Source organism: Centroberyx gerrardi, chromosome 18 (assembly GCF_048128805.1).
Source record: "Centroberyx gerrardi isolate f3 chromosome 18, fCenGer3.hap1.cur.20231027, whole genome shotgun sequence".
Classification (NCBI taxonomy): domain Eukaryota; kingdom Metazoa; phylum Chordata; class Actinopteri; order Beryciformes; family Berycidae; genus Centroberyx; species Centroberyx gerrardi.
Window position 1 is genome coordinate 11,786,118 of NC_136014.1, and position 18,945 is coordinate 11,805,062.

Below are 18,945 nucleotides of genomic sequence, written 5' to 3' on the forward strand. Positions count from 1 at the left end.
ATAGACAGGCACAGTGTCTATGCTACGCCTGCATTGTACAGTACGTCTTGTTAAGATCTCATTTTCTTCAGGTCATCTTTTTTGTAAGGGTGCAAGATTTTCTCTACGCAATGAGACGGCCAGTTAGAACTGCATGTATCAATAGTCGGTCAAATTATACAAAAAAATAAATAAATGTCACGGCAGACAATGCATTATTCAAACTGCTATTGAATTTGCACTGGAATTACAGTAAGTACTGTCCATGTACAGCATGCAGGCACAAGGCTACATGTCTTGCTTGGATGTCCCTTTCTTTCAAGTCATTATTTTTCCTCACATTGGGTTGCAAGATGGTGCAAGATTTTCTATCCACCACAGGACATCTAAGTGGAACACCTTGTATCGATACGGCCGGGAACCATTAGGGCCATTTCGTCCTGTTCCACACTACCCAGTATCCCATAGAGCCCTCTTTGGCTCGCACTTGTTAGATAATCTGGAATCCAAAATCCAATGAAATGGTCTGAGAAGAGACAGTGGGAGGGGGGGGGGGGGGGATTATGATAACCCAGGGTTCGCCAAATGTTTTCCTTTCTTACTAAGTGGTTTTGACTCCTGATAACAGCCATCACGCTCTGCTACACCTCACCTTCATTTCAACATTGGTGTAATCTTGGTCATTGTGCTAAGGAAAAAAACTGTTGGTAAGACAACACGCAATTGGGGGAAGAAAGACACATAAGTCTTCTCTCAGAAGGAAAAAAACAAGGCTAGACGTAACATCACTGGTGGTAAAGTGAAGATGCGTGTACAAAATATGCACTTATCAAACCTATATAAAACTTTTGACTTGCTTTTTGACTGGCAACGTGTATTAAACTTAACTGCCCATGAAAGCACCAAGTCCAATAATAGTTCACTTTATGCATAAGAGAAGAAATCAGTTTGACTGAGATCTACATATTGGACCTGGTACTAACCTGTTTCTGATATTATTTGTTGATCTGTTGCTGATGTGAATCTCTTTTGCATTGTATGCAATTGTATTGTAAGATTGGGGTGTACCTGGAGCAGCAAACCATGACAAGCTCTCTTATGCTGCCATCTAGTGTTTCCTTGCAAACTATTCAAAATCCCAGCATCCTTCTCTATCTCCATGTCTACTACCATCAATGGCTCCAACGTTTATGCATACCTTCCTTACATCACTGATATCTTGAAATCCATTGCTGTAGTCTACATTTCAGCAGGAAGGATGAGCATTATCTAATGTACCCAAGAAATATATTCATCACTTGCATGTAACAACTGATGAATAACACTCTCCCCTCGCTCAATCACTATGCCATGGTGCCCTTGAGCAAGACACCTAACTCCTGGCTGCTGCAGTGGAGCAGCTCAGAGACAAACAGCAGAAGGCTGTGGTTGAACTTAATGTGTGGAACTGCATGAATGTGTGAAGTAGTGTGTTGTTGGAAAAGAGCAAGCATGCTCAGTCAACTTCCCCTTGGTAAATCTATATACAATTTCCTTCATCCTGTACTTACAATCAGCACATTTAACTAAATACTATAATTTATGCACCAGTGAGCATCAGGAGAGCCAAGATGCCGCCCTGAGCATGCCAGAATGAAGATGTAATGTTATATGGATCTATAGGTTGTAGGCTTTATAGATTATATTGACACCCTGCCTGGAGTTCTGGAGGACATGATTAGGAAAACACAGCACCAGTATATAAATCATGTGACACTCACGGCTCTGGTTTCGTACAGAACCATCCTCTGGATACCGCTGATGACAGCCGCTGACTGAGGCATGACTATATCTTGAAATTTGTCACAATCCAGGAGAAACGACAGAAGACCTGTAGATAGTGAATAGGGATATGCATATCAATAAGAGTATACTGGAAAAAGCAAAAGAAATTGGGGTAGAGGTTACTTAGCAGCTAGGCATCTTTTATGGCCCTCAGCATTAGGCTACCTAAGCTAATGTTAACTACTCACCATTAGCTGTGTTAGCCACAAGCTTCCAGCCAGCTGATAATATGCATCTCCTCTGCCTACCAAAACTACTACTTAGAGCTTCAGACCATCAGAAAATCAAATATGTTTGCACATTGTCAGTAGTTAGGCTAACATATACGAGCGTGCAACGGTCATGCATTTGTTTCGGTCAGGTGACTGTCATGAACGGCTTGCGCTTCCTCAATTCAGCTGATACGGATCCTCGCAAAGTCAAAAAAGCTCCAAGGACGTGAAAAAGCGATTGCTAATATAGTGTTATAACCCTTTTTATGGAAAAAGTATTTACTGTTGTTAAAGTACTTTTAACACTCATGCCTGCAATAAACAGACATGTTTAAGACCTGCAATAACAGAAAGTTGTGTTGTGTCCGTAAGATAATTGCTATTGGTAAACCAAACCCTAGCTCGCTCTTTAGTTTGCCGGTTGCTATGGTTACCTTATTCGGTAGCTGTTAATCTTAGCTAACTTAGTTAATGCTAAATGACCAACGAACGTTTGGTATGACTTTGTTAACCAGTTAGGTTAGTAACAAAATAATAAAGAATTGCTGGACTGCCCAAAACTAACGGTGAGTAAACTTCAGGCAAGCAATTACGGCTAACGTTGCACCATATTTATAAAGTCAACCCAGGTGGCCACTAACGTTAGCTGTGTTAATGTCATGTTAACTTCTAGCTAGGTTAAAACAGAAACGTTATGACAGGCGTCTTTCACTGTTATCTTTTTGTGTTTAAATTCGTCCTATTCATTTGAAAAGACTGCAAAACATACACTCAACTAGCTCATATGGAGAAGTTTGTGGACAACCTCATTGAGGATGAAGCTGAGAGAGAGATTCTTCTTGCTAAACCCACCTGCTTCATCATTGTTGGAAAACCGGTAACACACTATCTTTGCCTTTCACACACACACACACACACACACACACACACACACACACACACACACACAATAATGTCAGTAACATAATTCAGTTACAGTGCACTACAGTTTAAACTTTAAGGTGATGGGTGACTCACTGAATCCTTTGTGGCAGGGTGTTGGCAAATCCACCTTGGCCAAACTAATAGCAGAATCCTGGAAGTGTATCTTGATTGATGGCAAGTAAATTTATTTTTGGTATCTATCCCAACATAATGTCTATGTAAAACATTTTACTAATTTCTGATCATCTTCTATAATATTTCAGATACAGAACTACTCAAGACACACATAAAAGATCAAACTAAACAAGGCATAGAGGTGAGTATCATTATCTGCAGTCACAGGACAGTACAGTTAAATGTCCCGTTGCCATATTATGAGTTGCCTTGTCTCACCATTTCAGCTGTTAGATATCTTATCTGAGGGGAGAAGTATACCAGAAGACATGGTGCTCCAGCTGATTATTGCCAGGCTTAACTCACCAGATGTGGAACACTATGGTAAATCAATTAACTCAAAGTTTAGCTAATCATAAAGAATTTGATTCAGTACTGTTGATTCAGTTGATAGTAGCTATCAACAAAGTACATTTGAATTCTCTAACAGTGCAGCTTGTGGCATTTAATTAGCCTAATTTTTGAAGCGCTGATGAGTCATATGAGTAGCAGTAATAGCATCCTAAGTGATAGGACAGCACTGCACAGTTTTGTGTAGCAGTGAGGTGTCATTCAAACACCAGCTCTGCCATGGCTTGTTTGTGATAGTACAATGTGTTGTGGTACAGGTTACGTACTGAGCTGCTTGCCCTGCATGTCGGAAGAGTGTCTGAAGATACATGAGCAGATTGAGCTGATCAAAAACCTCAAGCTAACACCTGATTTCATCATCAACATCAAGGTTATCCTGATTTCCTCTACTAGAATTGTGCAGCAGTGCATAGTTTTCAATTTCGTGTGGCTTAGCAAAGAAATTGATTCATCTTCTAAATTTCCATGTCATGGTTTTGTTTTTGTATGAGCTAACTGAATAGAGTCAGCAGTATCTTTAATTTTTTTGAGTCCATTTGCATTTTTAAAGTTCAGCTTTTAAAATTGTTGGTTGATTATTATTTCTCCCATCCTCCACCAGTGTGGGGACAAGGACCTGATCCAGAGGCTGTCAGGTCTGAGGCAGCACCAGGAGACAGGCCAGTTGTACCTCAGGGAACAGTGGAACCCCGAGAAGGTAGACACCAAGAAGAAGGAGGAGAACAGAGAGGAGGATCTAGTGGAGGATGAGGAGGAGCAGGTATGGCTCATCGGAAAAACACCATTTGCCATTGGGTGTAACCTTGCCCATCTTATGTTTTAGGCTATTTCTCTGACACACAATGAAAGTTGTTTTTTGTGCTAGCTACAAGGGCAAGCATCTACATGTGCCGATGTCCTAAGAGACTGCAGTATTTTCATCAGGTCCTTGTTGAGCTATGCATGTCTGAAATGCCTGTGGTAGTAACCTTTATAGGCCTGCAGATGGCCTGCAAGTTACAGCTTCTGCTGTGGCTATTTTTCAGTACAGTTGCATTGGAATATTGCCTATGCATTTCACATTTCTCTACACTTCAAATTAGTTGTGAAAGTGTTTCGCTAGCTAATACAAGATTCATTTCAAAGTCCCTGTAGTCTAAGTTGTATAATTTTTTAACATTAGATTTTTTTATTTAGGTTTTGTACATTGTTTATTGGACGTTTCCGTTGTAAGTAGGCTTAACTCTTTGTTGGTGATGTAACATTACCATAAGTCTGCTTTCCTAAGTAACAGTAATGTTCGTTGTTAAGTTGTAGTAGTGAGCTATTATTGGTGATTTGATTTCAGTACATTATTTGTCAAGACACTCACAGCTAACACTCACCTAACACCCTTTTCCCGAATAAAAACATTCCAAATTAAATGCCTGATTGTCCAGCAGTCACATTTAAACCTTTAATGTCTGTTCTCCTTTGATATTAATAGCTTCTGTTTGTTTGTTCTGGGTTGCAGGTCGGGGAGGAGGAACTCCAAAAGGACATAATCGACCAGATGGTGTGGACGCAAGAGAATTCAGCCAAGAATGCTTTTCTCAGGATCAACATGTACAAGGATACTATGCTCAGACCCCTGGAGGTCAGTTCCTTTGGGCAGCACAAATCCTTGATTATAGCACTCCTATCAGGCCAATCAGTTTAATTTTTCAAATGCCAGATCCCAGTGACAAGATGCATCATCCCTCCAAGTTTTGTCAAAATCAGACCAGTGATGTAAACAGTTATGGGCTTTCAAAGTTAGAAATTTTGGCTTTTAATTATCCATTATCCCATCAGGTTAATCATGGTATTTTTATTAATGCTAGAACACAGTGCCAAAGTCATCCCTTCAAGTTTTGTCAAAATGGATTCTGCCTGGCTTATTGGCAGAGATTAGCCAAATTATTGTAGGATAACTTGATTGCTATTCTTTAAGGACTACATGGCTGACCACGACCCCCTCTACCTGTTTGAGCTGGATGGAAACAACAGACCTGAGGAGCTGCACTTGGTAAGACTTACAATACTAAGGGTTAATAGGCTGTCTGCAGGGAATATGCATAGTAAAAATCTAATTATCTTGCATATATTATGCTGCTGAAATGATTTTGAGTTAGGTTCAGTGGTTATTGTTGTTGCATTCATGTGTGTGCACGATTATTTATTCATTCTCTGGTGCTGATGTCACTGTGTTGACTACTTTGCCTCTAGTCTGTAATGTCCCGTCTGGAATCCATGGCAGTGAAGCGTGTCTCTGTTCCTGTCCGTCTCCACCAGAATGATGATGAAGAATTGCCTGATGAGATTGAAACGGTCTGCCATTAAAGACTGTACTCAGTATTTAATGTAATATAGGAGCAGTTCTTTCTTAAAACACAATGCGTTACAGTCAATTCTTTGAATGCACTGAAACTAGTTCAAACAACTTCAGTTTGAGCCATAAATGCTGAGGTGCTGCTAGTAGATTCATAAATCAAAACAATTATGCACTGTCAAGGATTGATTGGAAATGTCTAACAATTCTAATTAGATATGAAGTAGTCTAATCCCGAGCCCATCTCTCCTCCAGGACGAGCTGCTGAGAATTGTGTCTTCCTCCAAGGCAGTGGCCCCTGGCTTCAGGTGGAGAAGGAGCCGCTGGGGCAGAACCTGCCCTGTTGCTCTGAAAGAGGGCAAGGTCATTCAGGGCAAGCCTGAATTATGTGTGGGGTGAGTGATCCGTTGTAGGGTGTAGTCTGACCAGGACTCTAGTCACTGGCTTAAAGTGAGATGAGATGAATCTGTTTACTTTATCAACCAACTCCCATGTCAACCCCTGTACAGCTTCCAGGACAAGATGTACATCCTTTCATCTGAGGAGGCCTATCAGAAGTTTGTTCTAACCCCCCAGCGGTACTTGCTTCCTCCAATGCCCAAGCCCCCTTGCAAGGTATCCATTATTGGGCCCCCACAGGCAGGGAAGAGCACCCTATGCAAGCTTCTAGCCCAGCACTATGGGGCATTGGTGCTTGACATAGAGGAGTTGATGCAGCCGGTCCTGGCCAAGCTGGAGCAGGACAGGCTGGACAAAATCAAAGAAGACACCACCCGGATCGCCATAGAGAAAATCAAGATGAAGATGGAAATGGATGCCACACCAAGTTTTGGTGAGTTGAGCTTGGTGTGGATGATCATATGTTGGGTGTACCAAGATTCGCTATCACTTCTACAATTATACTGTATATTCTTGCATAACCACAAAGAGACAATAGACTGACTATTCAAGATAAGTGTAATGCAGTGTTGCTTTCTACTACACAAATGTATTATTCCACAGAACAACTCTTGCAAATGTAATAATAATATACTAGTATGGATGTGGATGTAGCAATTTGCCTGAAATTATTGTTATTTCAATAACTATCAAGTTAAATTAAAAAAATGTTCAGTATACTCAATATTGCTGTCATATTTGAATTCATCTTATGACATTTTATTTCATCAGATGCAACCAACTGTGTGGAGGGTAAGCTGTTAAAATACTCTCTCTTTCGTACACAGACACAGATTAATGATTCTTTTTTACCTTTTACATATTTATTCAGAAATGTATTTTCTTGTTCATCAGGAATTTACACGCCCTTCTTGTTAGACGATCACATATCATGCATGTTATTCCTTGCTAGTCTTGTGATGTTGTGTTTACATCCCTGCTGATACTTGCTGGTCACTGAGTTTTGGAGCTCTATGCATTTTCCCAATGGGCAGCATGTATCACTGTGCAAATGCTTTCTGCTGTTTTCAGTGACAGAAGATCACCCAGAGGTGAAAGCCATGGTGCTTTCCGCACTGAGAGAAGTCGAACAAATAAGCACAGCACCTCTATCTGACCTGTATGCTGATGTATTAGAGAAGCGTATAAAAGAGGTATGCCAAAATGTGAAACATGTCAGCTCCATTTACAAGCTTGTTGAGTGTAAACAGACAGTGAGTGTGTTTGCATACACATTAATATACAGATATTATTCAGGATATGTAAGCATTCCTTCTGTGAGTTGGAGCATGTAAACGCCATATAATGTTTATTATAGCCTGCAAAAGGTCATATCCTGATTGTGAAACACCCAAATACAAACTGGGATTTACTATTAGCCACCATACTGAGGCTTGTAAACATCTGTATCCTTTACTGTTGTTAGAATATAAGTATATAGCAAAAGAGGTTTATACATACTGTATAAGGGATTTAGATGTGTATAAAGAGCGTGTTCTGAATAGCACAATAACTGGAATATGAGCTAGTATCTAGAATACTCATGAGTGTGTGAACACATTCGGTGGCTGCCTGAGACCTCAGTTAATTGCTAAACACTATCCAGAGAAATGGCAATAAAGACTTAAGGCTTAGCCAGTGATGTTGCTAAATTGCAAAACGTTGGTGTTACAGATTGAAGAGGCGGATGGAGATGCGGGGGTGAGAACTGGCTGGGTGCTCGACAACTTCCCCAAGAACCACTCGCAGCTGGACGCCATACAGCAAGCCAATAATGGAATCCTGCCAGACTTCCTCTTCTGCCTCAAAGACAGTGAAGGCAGGAAATGCTGAAACAAATTCATTGATGTTATTTTGAAATATTTGAGTTTGGGTTTTCCTTCAGTATTCACGCAGCCTACCTGTTATGCCCTCATATTTCCTTGACACTGATAGAAATTTGATTTTTACAGGAACGACAGCATTGAGGAGACACTATGAGATGAACAAGGAGACCGTGGACAAGGCAGTGAAGAAGAGGTTGCAGGAGGAACAGTCTGAGAAGGAGAAACAGGCCTTGTTGTGAGTGAGGATAAAATGGTGCTGCGAAATCCTATGGTTTGTTAGAGCTGAGCTTATGAAGCCAGTTTCAGCATAGTTTTTGTCTTGCCTTTCTCCCCATTATAGAAACCGTAAAGAGCAGGAATCAGAGCTGGAGGCCAAGCCAGCAGAACCACAGACTAATCTAGAGACAGTTGCCGAAGAGGCTGATGGTATTATCTGTTTGCCTGTCTATGTATTTATCCATCTACAGTAAAACAGCCTAAAATCCTGTTGTCTCCTTGATCAGCATCCTTTTTATTACATTGATTATTTTTCTTTGCAGAAAACCCGGACCAATCTGACACAGACAGCAGTTCACATCCTGTCACCATCAAAAAAGAAGGTAAGACTTCACACTTGTTTTTTTATACACTGTTGTTTTTTATCAGATCAAAAATGCAAAGTTCCACTGACTGACGGTTGACAGTGGCAATATTGCCATTGTGCTGTGGTTATGAAGAGCCAAATTCAAGTCAGTGGGTCAGGGGGAGAAACTTTACTCGGTGTGCTATCAAACTTCATTATGGTGCACAGAATGTGAGAAAATTGTTTTCTACAATTCCTGTATGACCTTTACAGAGCTGTATCTAATTAATAAAAGAACGTAAAGGTTGTACGATTGTGAAGACATAATCTTATATATGAATCCTTACTCTTTAGCTACAAATTTTGACACAACTCCCACAATCCCTCTTCTCGTATTCAGAAACAACTATACAGTATGTCGTCACCACAAATGCAGCATGGGACTCAAAATGACCTGTACTTGTTTTTCTCTTTGACTCTCTCCCTCTCCTACTCCCCTCTGTGTCGCTCAAGATGATGTGGTACTACCTGATAAGTGGGAGTTAGGTTATCCAAACGGCCCGGAGATGAATGACTATAAACTGCAGCTGAAGCGGTTTGCAGCAGAATGGGAGCGCATGGAGCCTTCTTTAGCTGGCACCTGCTCAGTACTGGAGATTGGCAGCAAGAGCGCTGAGGACCTGCTTGAAGAGATGGTCCAGCAGATGGAGAGTGAGTGTAGCTCTAGAGTGTGTGTGCGTTTTCATGTGTGTGTGCATGTGTGTGTGCAGACTGTGCGTGCATCAGTTAGCCAGTAATATGTTTGAAGCACAAGGGATTAAAATCCTCTGGGGCACACTGTCCTGCAAAAGCAAAAAATAAATAAATATATGTTTATAGGTTATATTCCATTAGCATGGCATGTGATCTTAAAAATAGTTTATTTTTTTTCATATTGCTTGCATTAGTCCAAAACTTCATTATGAGCATTATTATCATTTTACACACTCACGGTATGCCTGCTGTAGCCTTCATACATTGATTATACATGTTTATTAATTTGCTAATAGCATTTTAATAATTTCTCCAACAAATTCAAATCCATCCTTGGCAAGAAACAAATCCCAACCCACACTCTGGTTTGCATGTGTGTTCTGCAGAGCCATTCAAGTATGTGTCCTGGGAGCTGACAGGAGTGGACCTGGATGAGGAGGAAGAGGATAGTCAGGCCCTAGCAGAGCTGGAGAAAGCAGAGGAGGCCAGTGGGGACAATGACGCAGCTGAGGGAGACAATGAAGTCAGTATATAGAGCAGTCTTTTCACTTCTATCACCTTGGTCAAACTTTACAGTCATTTACACTCCATTCAGTTTTTTGAGTTTTTTACATTTATAACCTTTAGGAGAAGTTGAAGCCTCTTGTCCTCCCTTACTTTTTTCCACCTCACACAAGAACAATATTAAACACTTTCACCCTTTCACTTTGTTTCCTGCTTTCCTTCCATGACATCAGGAGGACACAACAGCTAAGAGATTATCAGGAGATACTGGTCACTTCTGCCCCGTGGCCTTAAAAGACCATGACGTCCTGTGGCCCTGTACGGACGAAATCGCAGCCAAGTACCGTGAGAAGGCCTACTACTTCTCCAGCTCGGAGGCCAGGGAGCGCTTCCTTCAAAACCCTGCAGAATTTGTCGCACAGGCCGAGCCTCTGAAGGTATGGGCTGATAAGAGAAAGAGCGAGGGAGACAGAGAGAGATAAAGTAAGAGCCCTAACACATTCTTGTATCCTTTTCTCTCCAAGCCCCCAGCCCTGCGGGTCTTTTTGCTCGGCACCCGAGGGTCAGGCAAGACCACTCAGGGCGAGTGGCTGGCCCAGCAGCTGGGCGTCTTCCACGTTCAGTTCAGGGAGCGGCTACAAGAGCTCATCCTGGCCAAGACACAGAGCCGAGTGCCCCACGCAGACGAGGCAGAGCCACCGGAGGAGGCTCCTGAGGACCTGGAGGCCCTGATGAAGGAAGTCAAGGGCGAGGACGAGCAGACGACAGAGGACGCCCCTGTCAATGAGCCTGACATGGAGGCAGAGGTCAGATTTGATAAGCCGTCTTTGTAGCTGGGTTCCCATCCAAGTATTTTTTATGCAAATTACGATTTCATTACATTCATTTGAGGCAGAAACGTTTTTTGTCGGAAAAGAGATTATGTGATAAACAGTGCTGGAAACACATTTGTCTTATAAATGACGTAGTGACGTTTGCAGCCAAAGACTGTCTGTAAAATATCTGTCCACCACAAATGGCATAAGCACTGTTGCTCCCATGTATAAGGCTCCTATCATGCCTGTATGGCCATTAGTTGGTGAAATAGAATATTGCAGGTTATTTGACATTGGACTCATCCCTGTTTACAGTGATACCATTAGTGTTTGTGCTGTCTGTCTGTAGCAGGAAGTGGCACTGACCGATGATGAAGAGGCCATCAAAGCCTACCTGTCTGATGGAGATTCTCTGCCTCCAGAGGTCCTGGATATGGTGCTGGCACCGTACTGGCAACAGGAGCCATACAAGTACTTACACACACACAAATAAATCTCTCACTCTATTTCTCACACTGTTTCTCTTTCTCCCCTTTCTCCTCTCAAAAACCCACACCCTCACATACACACACTCACAATCAAACTCACACACTCAACTTTTTTTAACTACACTTAACTACACACTCAACCTATCTTGACGCTATTCCTCATAGCACATCACCTGCTCCCACTGACTCCATTTCTGTTATGGTTACACAAAGAGCCGCCAAGCCTCAGAGATACCGGTTTATCTCTTGTTCTCATTTTTATAATGGCAGGAACATGGCAGAGAAATAATCACGACACGCTCGGATCGCCTAATACTTCAAGTTCCTCGTGTAAACTCAGAACTTGGAAAGACTGCTTTAAGTTATAGTGCCCCTGCTACCTGGAACAGCCTTCAAAATGTTTTTAAATTAGATACCTTGCCCTCCCTAGGCCATTTTAGATTGCTTGTTGCGTGTCAAGTGGTATTTGAATGCAACTGTTTTAATTATTTTTTTAATTTGTAATCTTTTAATTTATTTGACTTTGTATTTTACTTTATTTGTATCTCATTTTATTCATTTTATCATTTATTTTATTTTATGTACCCATGTTCTCTTGTTCTTATTCATGTATTTTATCTGTTGTCTTTGCTCTCGGCACCATTGTAAATGAGGATTCGTCCTCAATGGGTTTTCCGAGTATAAAGGTGTAATAATAATAAAATAAATTAACTTTTTTATTAATCTACACTCATTATATAACCATTTTGTCCTGTATATATGTATGTATTTTGCATGATGTAGTATGTGTTGTTTATTTTTTGTTCACGCAACTGCACAATATATTTGTTGACCTTAACATGCCTCTTAGGTCCACAGGTTTTATCCTGGAGGGCTTCCCTCGGAGTGCTGATGAGGTGCAGTACATGGTGCAGCGGCAGCTCTTCCCTGATGTTGCGGTAATCATGGCAGCGGATGTCATGGACATTGTGAGACGCTTGTTGCCGCCTCACCTGGAAGTCTGGCGAGAACGCCACAATCGCCGCGAAGCACAGCTGAAGGTCATCCGTGACCTACGTCAGAAGATTCGGGTGAGCAAGTCACAACTTTCTAGTAATGTTGTCCCACCGCCTTCATTACCAAGCGTATTCCTGCTGCCTAGTCTGAGAACAGTAGTAGGACGGGTAGGACCTTCTCTCCTGTCTTCCCTTTTCTCTTTCCTGCTCAGTTTTCCTGCTGTCTTAATGGAAAGCATTCATGGTGATGACATACTGACCCAATTAATTAGCAGTTTATTTGAATGTGATCCCAGCTCTCTGGATAAACTTAACGTTAGGCTACTTTGTTTGCAAGTAAACTTTATCAACTGAACCATTAACAAACATAGCTTATAACATATTACATACATGCATAGAAGCACTGCTTATACCTGTGTGTGCGCTTTATTGTGAAATTCCAAAGTATGTGATGTGCCTTACAATCATAAAACGATGAATCAACTACATGTGTATATATATATAACTACTTTGCAGTTAATGACTGAAGATTTATAGTTAAAGCTAAATTCTCACAATTTAACTTTCACTATCTTTTATTAATTAGATACTGCTCAATAGAGAACAGACATAAGAGAGAGAGAAAAAGACATACAGACATACAGAGAGAAAGATCCCCAGTTAATTCTGTACTTAGACATAACAAGTCTATCCATCCCTGTGGTATAGGAGGACAACATTGCCAAGAGAAGGGCTGAATTCATGGCAGAGCAAGCCACTAAAGCATCCAGAACAAAGGTAAGCAATGTCATCATAAACATTATTATCCTCTCCTCCATCATTACGCAACCACCTACCTACCACAATCTTCTGACCCAGCAGATAAGGGATAGCGAGGACGAAGATGATGAGGAAGACGACGAAGCCATGGACAGCATGGAGGAAGAGTGGGAGGCCATACTGCAGGATGAGTTCCCTCCTGACGAGGAGAACGATGACACTGAGAGTGAGGAGACTGAGGAGGCAGCTACTGAGAGGCTGGAGATGGAGATAGGGGAACGTTTTGAGGCGGACGACAACAACCTCACCAGTGTGACGGTACAAAGACACACAACCCCATGAATGCACTTAACCAGCCAGACACTAATGTTTGGTTGCCATACCCATACCATCTCTGTTATTATTTCACAATTACGTCCTGGGTAGTGAGGACAGATTTACATAAGCTTTACACTAGTTTTATAGCAGTCTGAGAAGTATCAGCAACAAGCTGAATGGCAATTTCCATCATTACACTTGGCTACTAATTTACAGTCTATAAGTACACATCCACTGACACTACAGAGACATGGGTTGGACCTACAGTGTGAACCAAAACTTCCTATGTTGTCTGTATATGTTTTCATATCGTACTTCATATTGTACTTCCATGCTTTGTCCTCTGCTATTATCAGGAGCTCCTGAGTGAACTAAACATCCCCAAAGTGTCAATCAGTGCATCCCGTAAGCCACGAATTGTGCGTTACCAGCTGCTCCAGAAGATCCAGCCCCTGCTGACCAACAGGGAATCGCTCTTCCAGAAATGCCAACCCATCAGTTACAGCCTGGCACGTAAGCTGCTGCACTCCTCCTACAAATTCCACAGTACCTTTGGCTGCTGGGACCCCATCAAGGTGAGCATGACCAGGAATGATGGCGTCCTTTGTACACATAACTTGTCTCCCTTGTGTCGAGGGGTTGGGATATATCACCAGAACCTTTATCCAACCTCCTGGACATACTGTATTTTTTTCTCTCTCTCTTTCTGTCTCTCTCTCTCTTTCTCTCTCTCCCTCTCTCTCTCCAGTACACAGAAGGAGACTTGATCCAGCCATCGCAGGGGCCACTCAGTACCACATACCCTCTGCTCTTCCACCAGTATATCTACTTCTTTGCATCCAAGGAGACTCGCAGCACATTCATGCTCAACCCCATGAAGTACCTTAAGCAGCGCAAACCCCACCCCTCCCTCCCCATTAAACTGGCTGTCATAGGACCGCCCAAATCTGGAAAAACCACCGGTCAGACTCAAACAGCTGAAACATAATCCACTCATAGTCAATGTTTACGTAGAAATATGCGATAATAAGTATATGTTACCATATCTCTCTCCCCACTACACTCCTTGTGCTCAATTCTTTCACCCTATCTTCCTCTCATGGTTTGCTCTGTTGTTACCTTCATCTCTCCAGTGGCACAGATGTTTGCTCACAAGTATGGCTTGGTGCGGCTGTCCATCGGCGGTGTTATGCGCATGGTGCTGAACACTCAGGAGCACACCGAGCTGGCTGTCCAGATGAAGAAGCACCTTTCCAAGGGCCTCGCCGTGCCTGATGAACTGGCCATTCAGTGTCTGGAGGTGGCGCTCATGAGTTTAGTCTGCAGCACCAGAGGGTAAGACAGGATGTCTGCAGGTCCTGAAAAGTCTTAAAATGCCTTAAATAATAGTATATATTATATAACATTGCTGTCTTGTGAAAACCTTGGAACTCTCTCACCAATCATTTTTGGTGATAGTCCAGGTTATTTTTCTGTTTGTGGAGGCATTCTAATGCTGACTTGTTTGCCCTTCCAGGTACGTGTTGGACGGCTTCCCAATGACACTTAAGCAGGCTGAGATGATGGAGGCTCGGAGTATCATCCCCATGACAGTAGTGGAACTGGGGATGGACACGGTGGAGGTGCTGAACAGAGGCCTGATCGACAAGATGAAGCCCAACAAGTCAGAACACACACACACAACTATAGCAACGGGACTACAATCACTAGAGTTGCATATTTTCTTCAGAAATCTGGAAGAATTTGCAAGGCACAGTCTGTAAGCTGTGTAAAATCACAAACATACAAACTAATGGAATAAAGTGTGTCCCCCTGTCCCTTCCCTCTCCCTCCGCTCTCATCGTAGGCCTCACCCGATGCATGACAGCTCCGAGATCCTCCGCATCCGTAACTCCCGTTACAAGCAGGAGGTGGAGCATGTGAGGCAACACTTTCAGCAACAGTACAAGAACTGGGTCCTGCTGGACGGGTTAAAGAGCAAATGGTGGGTCTGGAACAGCGTTCTAGAGGAGGTCTGCATCAGCATTAAACATATCCACAGCTACCTGGAGAGGACTCGCAGCGGTAAGTTCTGGAGTAGGAGAACCTGTTGAACCACATCCACCTTCTTGATCCCAGGCCAGCAGGATGGCCTAGTGGGTAATGAAATGGCTGAAAATACTGTAAAAATAAAATTCTGCAACTTATCTGCACTTAAACTTAACAGTAATTTTGCATTTTTATATCCAAAGTAAAAATAGCACGGCAAAGAAACGTATGCATTAAAAACCTCACTTCAAGAGGATGCATTCAATCTAAATCTCTGTTTAGGTGAGACCTATTAGTTCATCTTCCCCTATACGTTGGTTTCGCAGGCCAGGCAGCCTGCATCCACAAGCTGTGCATCACCCCCAGGGAGCTGCAGTCTCGTCTGGGAGAGTTTGGCCAGTACTGCCCTGTCTGCCTGGCTCTACATCACCACCTGCTGGACTCCTCAGATACTGCATCCCTGGCACTAGCAGCTGAATACAGAGGACACTACTACAAAATGTGCTGCGGAGACCATTTGGAGGTCAGTGTCCTGGGGCCTCATTTATAAAAGACCTATAGCCAAATCCAAGATAGAGTTGTGATTTATGGAAAATGGTTCTTCATGCCAAAATTAGTTGGCTAAGCTGATTTCCTCCAATATTTGACAATCTAAAACTGATTTCTATCATTATCCAACATATTTAATTTAATTGTGTTTATCATATTCTTTGAAGTGATCCTACAATTGAATTGACATGAAAAAAACAAAAATATTTTTAAACATTTATAAATATAAATTATACATTATAAATTATGCGGCATACACATAAATAAGGCCCTAGCATCTGGAGTGCACATGCAGATGTACTGTAATGGGTAAATAAAATTGATGTTGACCTATTGTACCTGATCTGATACTACTAACTACCAACTAGAAGTGCAGGCAGCATTCACAAATTAAATGTCTAGGAAATAATGTAACTCAAACACTGGAGTGACTGAAAGGAAAAAAAACATTCTCTTTTTTGTTTTTTCATGTTGTCCTTTCGACCACAGCGGTTCCTGGCCACTCCAGATCAGTTTGTGGTCCCTGGCTGTCCGTACACTCTCCCACAACCCCACCTGCTGCCAAGGAAGCTAACTGAGGTTCAGGTGAAGAACAGGTTCCCACAGCAAGTTGAGATGAAGGGATTCTGCCCCGTCACTTACCTGGATGGAAAGCAGAGGTACACTATCCACTGCCATCAGTCTACATCTGCACCCTAACCATATCTCTGTCTTGCTGGAAAGCATAGGTACAGTATGCTAAAAAATAAAAGATAGTGTGCACACTGCTGCACTCTCTTGTGTTTTTCAAGGAATTAATTCCTTTGAAGTTCCAAATCCATAGAAAAAGTAAATTCCCACACACAAAAGATTACCTCTGCATTCATTTATTTTTAGTCGGTGTTTATCATGTCTTGAGAATACATTTCCAAGACATGTCTTGACAAAGGTCTTATGACCAAAACATCGACTAAAAATAAATCAATGCAGAGGTGACCCTGTGTGAGCAGAAATGTACTTTTTTCTATGGACAGTATGCTAAAAAGCCTCCACATCTTATATCAAAGTTGACCAAGTGGAGGTAGACAGACAGGAAAATACAAAACTAACTGATACCAGCAAGTAATCACTTGTTTGTGATAAAGGTTAGAATCAAGGTTGTGAGAAAGTGCATCAAAACCAGAATCACTTTAATCACCAAGTGACCTACAATAAATGTGCAGAAATTTGTCCATACCAACACAAATGGAACAAGCAAACAGAACCTCACATTCTACACTGGACAGTAAATAATACATACCACTGTTTGTTTGATTTATGCCAAATCTCCTGTTTACGCCCTTAATGCGTAACCATATTCTATAGTTTTCTCTTAATGGAAGGTGTACTTGTCCTTAGGTACGAAGCCCTGGTTCGAGGAAACATGGAATATGCTGTGGAATACCGGAGACGGATCTACGTTTTTGAGACAAAGCAGAAGCAGGACAAGTTTCTAAGGTGGGGAAACTATCTCCTATAGCATACATTAGAAGGAATATTCACTTGTGCAAAACATTTCTGTTTGAAGTATGAACTCTGTTCCTACTACTTTGCATAAAGACAGCGTAATATTCCTTGCCCGTGATAAGTGTTGGTCTGGTACTATATGTAACTACCAAGCCTCAATGAAACTTGGTGTTGATACTCTACATTATCCATGAAGGATTCCTGAAACCTACTGGGACCAGAAGCTGCCCAATAAGCTTCCTCCTATTCGTGAGCCTGTACAGCTCACCTCTCTCCCAATGTTGGGCTACTTGCAACAGGTCAGACCCACACTCAATCACACAACATCTATGTATTCTGTAATGACCCTGTCTGCAAAGCATTTATGCCACATTCAACATTTTATTTGAATTTCTGAATTATGTCTCTGAGACATCTGTGTTGACTCAAGCCTGTATTTTTGTCAGGGTGTGGCAGAAGCAGTCATCAAGGCCATGACAGCTGTTGGGTGTCTCAAACCAAAGTATCCCTTCCTCAGTGTGCAAAGATCGGCTCTCCTCTACATGGCCTATTATCTGAAAGGTAAACAAGATGTCGAAGAAATATTTGGTCCAAATCATGTATCATGTGTGATTTGTTAAGGCGAATGGTAAGGACATAAAGTGTTGTTTTCTTTCATTTTACCACTAAATTTCTAAACATAAAAAAAGGAGATGCATTGCATAGGCCTATTTTGTGCTGAGTCGAGGTTTACTATCCCCTATCTCATCCCCCCATCAAGTTTCCACCTATGCAGCTGCAGATATGCAATGTTTTTTTCAGTCAGTTGAGTGTCAGATTAGAACCTAATCCTATCTTGTCTCATCATTCTGCTATCTTGTCTCGTCCTCGCTCATCCTTGTTTCGCCTCTCTCTCTTTTTCTCACTTTTTCTCCAGCTTTCAACCACAAGAGCTCGGACTCCGCCCGCCAAAGGTACAAAAAGAAGCTGGCCTTGTTTGAAGAGAGCTGTGCGCTCATTCCCTACCTGGGCTCCACCATGACAAGGAAGTACAGGCCACCTAGCGAACATCCCATTGACTTTGAGTTTAAACTGCACAGGTTCCTGGCATTGAGAGACTTGCCAGGAGCTAATGGTGTGCTGTAGCATGCAACAGCCCATTGTGTACTCTTGACTTCAGCACAATATTTTATAGGGTGTGGTGAACTGTGTGGCAGAAAGATAACATTAAAGATGTATGTATTTCACGCTATGACAGTATCCATAAATATGTGTTTAAACTTAAGGCACTTTTCTGAGCTCATGTTCATCATAAGGGGTTCATATCAAATGCCTAATAATGTGATCTCTCTTCACATTGCTGTTGTTGCTTATATATTTTGTCTGTCTTTAAAGGCAGACTATATAAAGCAGTACATTTTATTCAGATTTTATGCGACCAAACCACACCCTGAGGAAGACCCTCCACGGTCAAAACCAGTCACTGTTTTTATGTCCTAGATATGCCTAATTCAAAATAAAGGCTGTTTAACTTTACCCTCCTCTGTGAAAGAGTGCCTGAAGTAAGCCTTGTATGGCTTTTTCCTATTTTCATTGTGGAAGAACACTCAAGACGAGAGAGAGTGGCAGTTTGACAATGTAAGTAGTAAATAT

General features: G+C 41.9%; 4 protein-coding genes across 4 annotated transcripts in view; 2 read left to right on the forward strand and 2 right to left on the reverse strand.

The window, feature by feature from the left end:
- fig4a (FIG4 phosphoinositide 5-phosphatase a) overlaps positions 1-1,815 on the reverse strand; it is a 59,115-nt gene extending 57,300 nt beyond the window's left edge. Inside the window, exon 1 of the mRNA XM_078289828.1 lies at positions 1,740-1,815. Within this exon, the coding sequence (XP_078145954.1) occupies positions 1,740-1,802 (63 nt within the window). The 5' untranslated portion in view covers positions 1,803-1,815. The remainder of the gene's footprint in view (positions 1-1,739) is intronic.
- LOC139926156 (testis development-related protein) overlaps positions 1-18,945 on the reverse strand; it is a 404,183-nt gene that overhangs the window by 239,788 nt on the left and 145,450 nt on the right. The gene's annotated exons all lie outside the window — the stretch shown is intronic.
- Positions 1-18,945, forward strand: part of ccdc167 (coiled-coil domain containing 167) — a 209,928-nt gene that overhangs the window by 75,759 nt on the left and 115,224 nt on the right. The window lies entirely within an intron of this gene.
- On the forward strand, positions 2,800-18,483 carry ak9 (adenylate kinase 9). Its single transcript, XM_071917767.2, has 36 exons — positions 2,800-2,892; positions 3,050-3,113; positions 3,203-3,255; positions 3,341-3,437; positions 3,722-3,834; positions 4,066-4,224; positions 4,957-5,079; positions 5,416-5,490; positions 5,691-5,792; positions 6,049-6,188; positions 6,303-6,619; positions 6,964-6,984; positions 7,270-7,385; positions 7,906-8,050; positions 8,184-8,289; positions 8,398-8,483; positions 8,597-8,656; positions 9,133-9,330; positions 9,759-9,895; positions 10,110-10,313; positions 10,401-10,655; positions 11,041-11,162; positions 12,030-12,249; positions 12,883-12,951; positions 13,051-13,251; positions 13,608-13,826; positions 14,000-14,213; positions 14,385-14,586; positions 14,768-14,914; positions 15,098-15,315; positions 15,606-15,802; positions 16,318-16,487; positions 17,206-17,304; positions 17,510-17,612; positions 17,760-17,874; positions 18,230-18,483. Exons 1-36 carry the CDS (start codon positions 2,800-2,802, stop codon positions 18,436-18,438), a joined length of 5,169 nt encoding a protein of 1,722 aa, XP_071773868.2. The 3' UTR covers positions 18,439-18,483.